This window comes from Sciurus vulgaris, assembly GCF_902686455.1.
Source record: "Sciurus vulgaris genome assembly, chromosome: 4".
Lineage (NCBI taxonomy): Eukaryota > Metazoa > Chordata > Mammalia > Rodentia > Sciuridae > Sciurus > Sciurus vulgaris.
Genome location: NC_136464.1, coordinates 90,623,360 through 90,625,907, shown reverse-complemented (window position 1 = coordinate 90,625,907; position 2,548 = coordinate 90,623,360). Strand labels below are relative to the sequence as shown.

The 2,548-nt window shown below is 37.2% G+C and overlaps 1 protein-coding gene across 1 annotated transcript; it reads left to right on the top strand.

Annotated features, from left to right (window-relative positions):
* The first annotated feature begins 590 nt into the window (after positions 1 to 590).
* LOC306658833 (non-histone chromosomal protein HMG-14-like) lies at positions 591 to 1,085 on the top strand. The gene has a single exon (XM_079136133.1). The coding sequence runs from the start codon at positions 699 to 701 to the stop codon at positions 1,002 to 1,004; it is 306 nt and encodes a 101-aa protein (XP_078992259.1). The 5' UTR covers positions 591 to 698; the 3' UTR covers positions 1,005 to 1,085.
* The last annotated feature ends 1,463 nt before the right edge of the window (positions 1,086 to 2,548 follow it).

The following is a 2,548-nucleotide window of genomic DNA, read 5'->3' as shown; positions in this document are numbered from 1 at the left end:
TAATAATAAGAATATATGAAGAACTCAATACACCTTAAATCATAAGTAAAATTAACCCAATTAATAAGAACTTAAGAGACATTTATCAAATTTCTGTTTGGAGTGAAACAAAATAAAATCTTCAGCAGAGCAAAAGAAACAACTAACTGAGTGAGGAGAAAGTGAATATCATATGAGAAAATCCTTCCCAGACAGATGATTCTTATTAAACATATAAACAACTGAAGGAATTCAACAAAAAAGACAACCGATTTAAGCAATGGCACACGAACGGAGTTTAAAGAAAAATGTATATTTGGTCTATTCTTATATGAAGTAATATTCACTGTCTTTAACCATCAGGGACATGCAAATCAAAAGTCAGTTGAGAGCTGGGGTTTTAGCTCAGTGGCAAAGTGCTTGCCCACCACATATGATGCACTGGATTTAATCCTCAGGACCACATAAAAATAAACAAATAAAATAAAGATATTGTGTCCAACTGAAACTAAAAAAAAAAAAAAAAAAAAAAAAAAAAATCCAATTAGGAGTCCATCTTACCCCATTAAGAAAGAAATAGTCAAGAATACAAATAATAAACACTGCATCTGGTTCTCCCACCGCCCCCACCGCGGGTCGCAGCAGCCTGGGCGGCGGGAGCCTCGCGGCGGCCAGGCAGCGCAGCTTCGGAAGGCTCCCGCGCGCCGCGGCCCGCCAGGATGCCCAAGAGGAAGGTCAGCTCGGCCGAAGGCGCGGCGCGGGAGGAGCCCAAGCGCAGGTCGGCACGCCTGTCGGCTAAGCCTGCTACCACCAAGCCAGACGCCAAGCCCAGGAAGGCGGCAGCCAAGGATAAATCTTCTGACAAAAAAGTTCAAACAAAAGGGAAAAGGGGAGCAAAGGTAAAACAGGCTGAAGTGACTAACCAAGAAACAAAAGAAGATTTACCTGCCGAAAATGGAGAAACTAAAAACGAGGAGAGTCCCGCCTCTGATGAAGCAGAAGAGAAAGAAGCCAAGTCTGATTAATCACACACCATGTCCTATCAGTGGTCCCGTTTCCTTTCTTGTACCATCCAGAGAATATTTTTATCAACTATTTTGTGAATGCAAGTTTTTTAGTAGCTCTAGAACTATGGGATAATGCACAATTTATTCAATGAAATAATATCAGAAAATTTCCCAAATCTGAAGAATGAAATGGAAAATCAAGTTCAAGAGGCTTATAGGACTCCAAATACACAAAATTACAACAGACCCACACCAAGGCACATTATAATAAAAATGCCTAACATACAAAATAAAGATAGAATTTTAAAGGCTGTGAGAGAAAAGAACCAAATTACATTCAGGGGGAAACCAATACGGATATCAGCAGATTTTTCAATCCAGACCCTAAAAGCTAGAAGGGCCTGGAACAACATTTTTCAAGCCCTGAAAGAAAATGGATGCCAACCAAGAATCTTATACCCAGCAAAACTTACCTTCAAATTTGACGATGAAATCAAATCCTTGCATGAAAAACAAAAGCTAAAAGAATTTACAAAAAGAAAGCCAGCATTACAGAACATTCTCAGCAAAATATTCCATGAGGAAGAGATGAAAAACAAAGAAGCAAATCAGCAAAGGGAGGAATTATCCTAAAGGAATTGTCAAATAAAGGAGGAAACAAGTTGTGTCAAACAAATAAATAAAAAATATTTAAAAAATGAACCAAATGACCGGGAAACCAAATCATATCTCTATAATAACCCTGAATGTTAATGGCCTGAATTCATCAATCAAAAGACATAGACTGGCAGATTGGATTAAAAAGAAAGATCCAACAATATGTTGCCTACAAGAGACTCACCTCATAGAAAAAGATACCCATAGACTAAAGGTGAAAGGATGGGGAAAAACATACCATGCACATGGACTCAGCAAAAAAAACTGGAGTATCCATCCTCATTTCCGATAATGTGGACTTCAAGCCAAAGTTAGTCAGAAGGGATAAAGAAGGTCATTTCATACTGCTTAAGGGAAGCATAAATCAGCAAGATATAACAATCATAAACATCTATGCCCCAAACAGTGGCTCATCCATGTATGTCAAACAAATCCTTCTCAATTTCAGAAACCAAATAGACCATAACACAATAATACTAGGTGATTTTAACACGCCTCTCTCACTACTGGACAGATCTTCCAGAAAAAAAATTGAACAAAGAAACCATAGATCTCAATAACACAATCAATAATTTAGACTTAACAGACATTTATAGAATATACCATCCAACCAAGAGCAAATACACTTTCTTCTCAGCAGCACATGAATCCTTCTCTAAAACAGACCATATATTATGCCACAAAGCTAATGTTAGCAAATACAAGAAGATAGAGACACTACCATGTATTCTATCAGATCATAATGGATTGAAGTTAGAAATAAATGAAAGAGTAAAACACAGAAACTATTCCAACATCTGGAGATTAAACAATATGCTATTATATGATGAATGGATAACAGAAGATATTAGGAAGGAAATTAAAAAATTCTTAGAGGTAAATGAGAACAAAGAAACATCATATCA

Bases quoted from the DNA above. Each gene is read 5' to 3' on its own strand.
- LOC306658833 (XM_079136133.1), top strand. From the start codon at position 699: ATGCCCAAGAGGAAGGTCAGCTCGGCCGAAGGCGCGGCGCGGGAGGAG.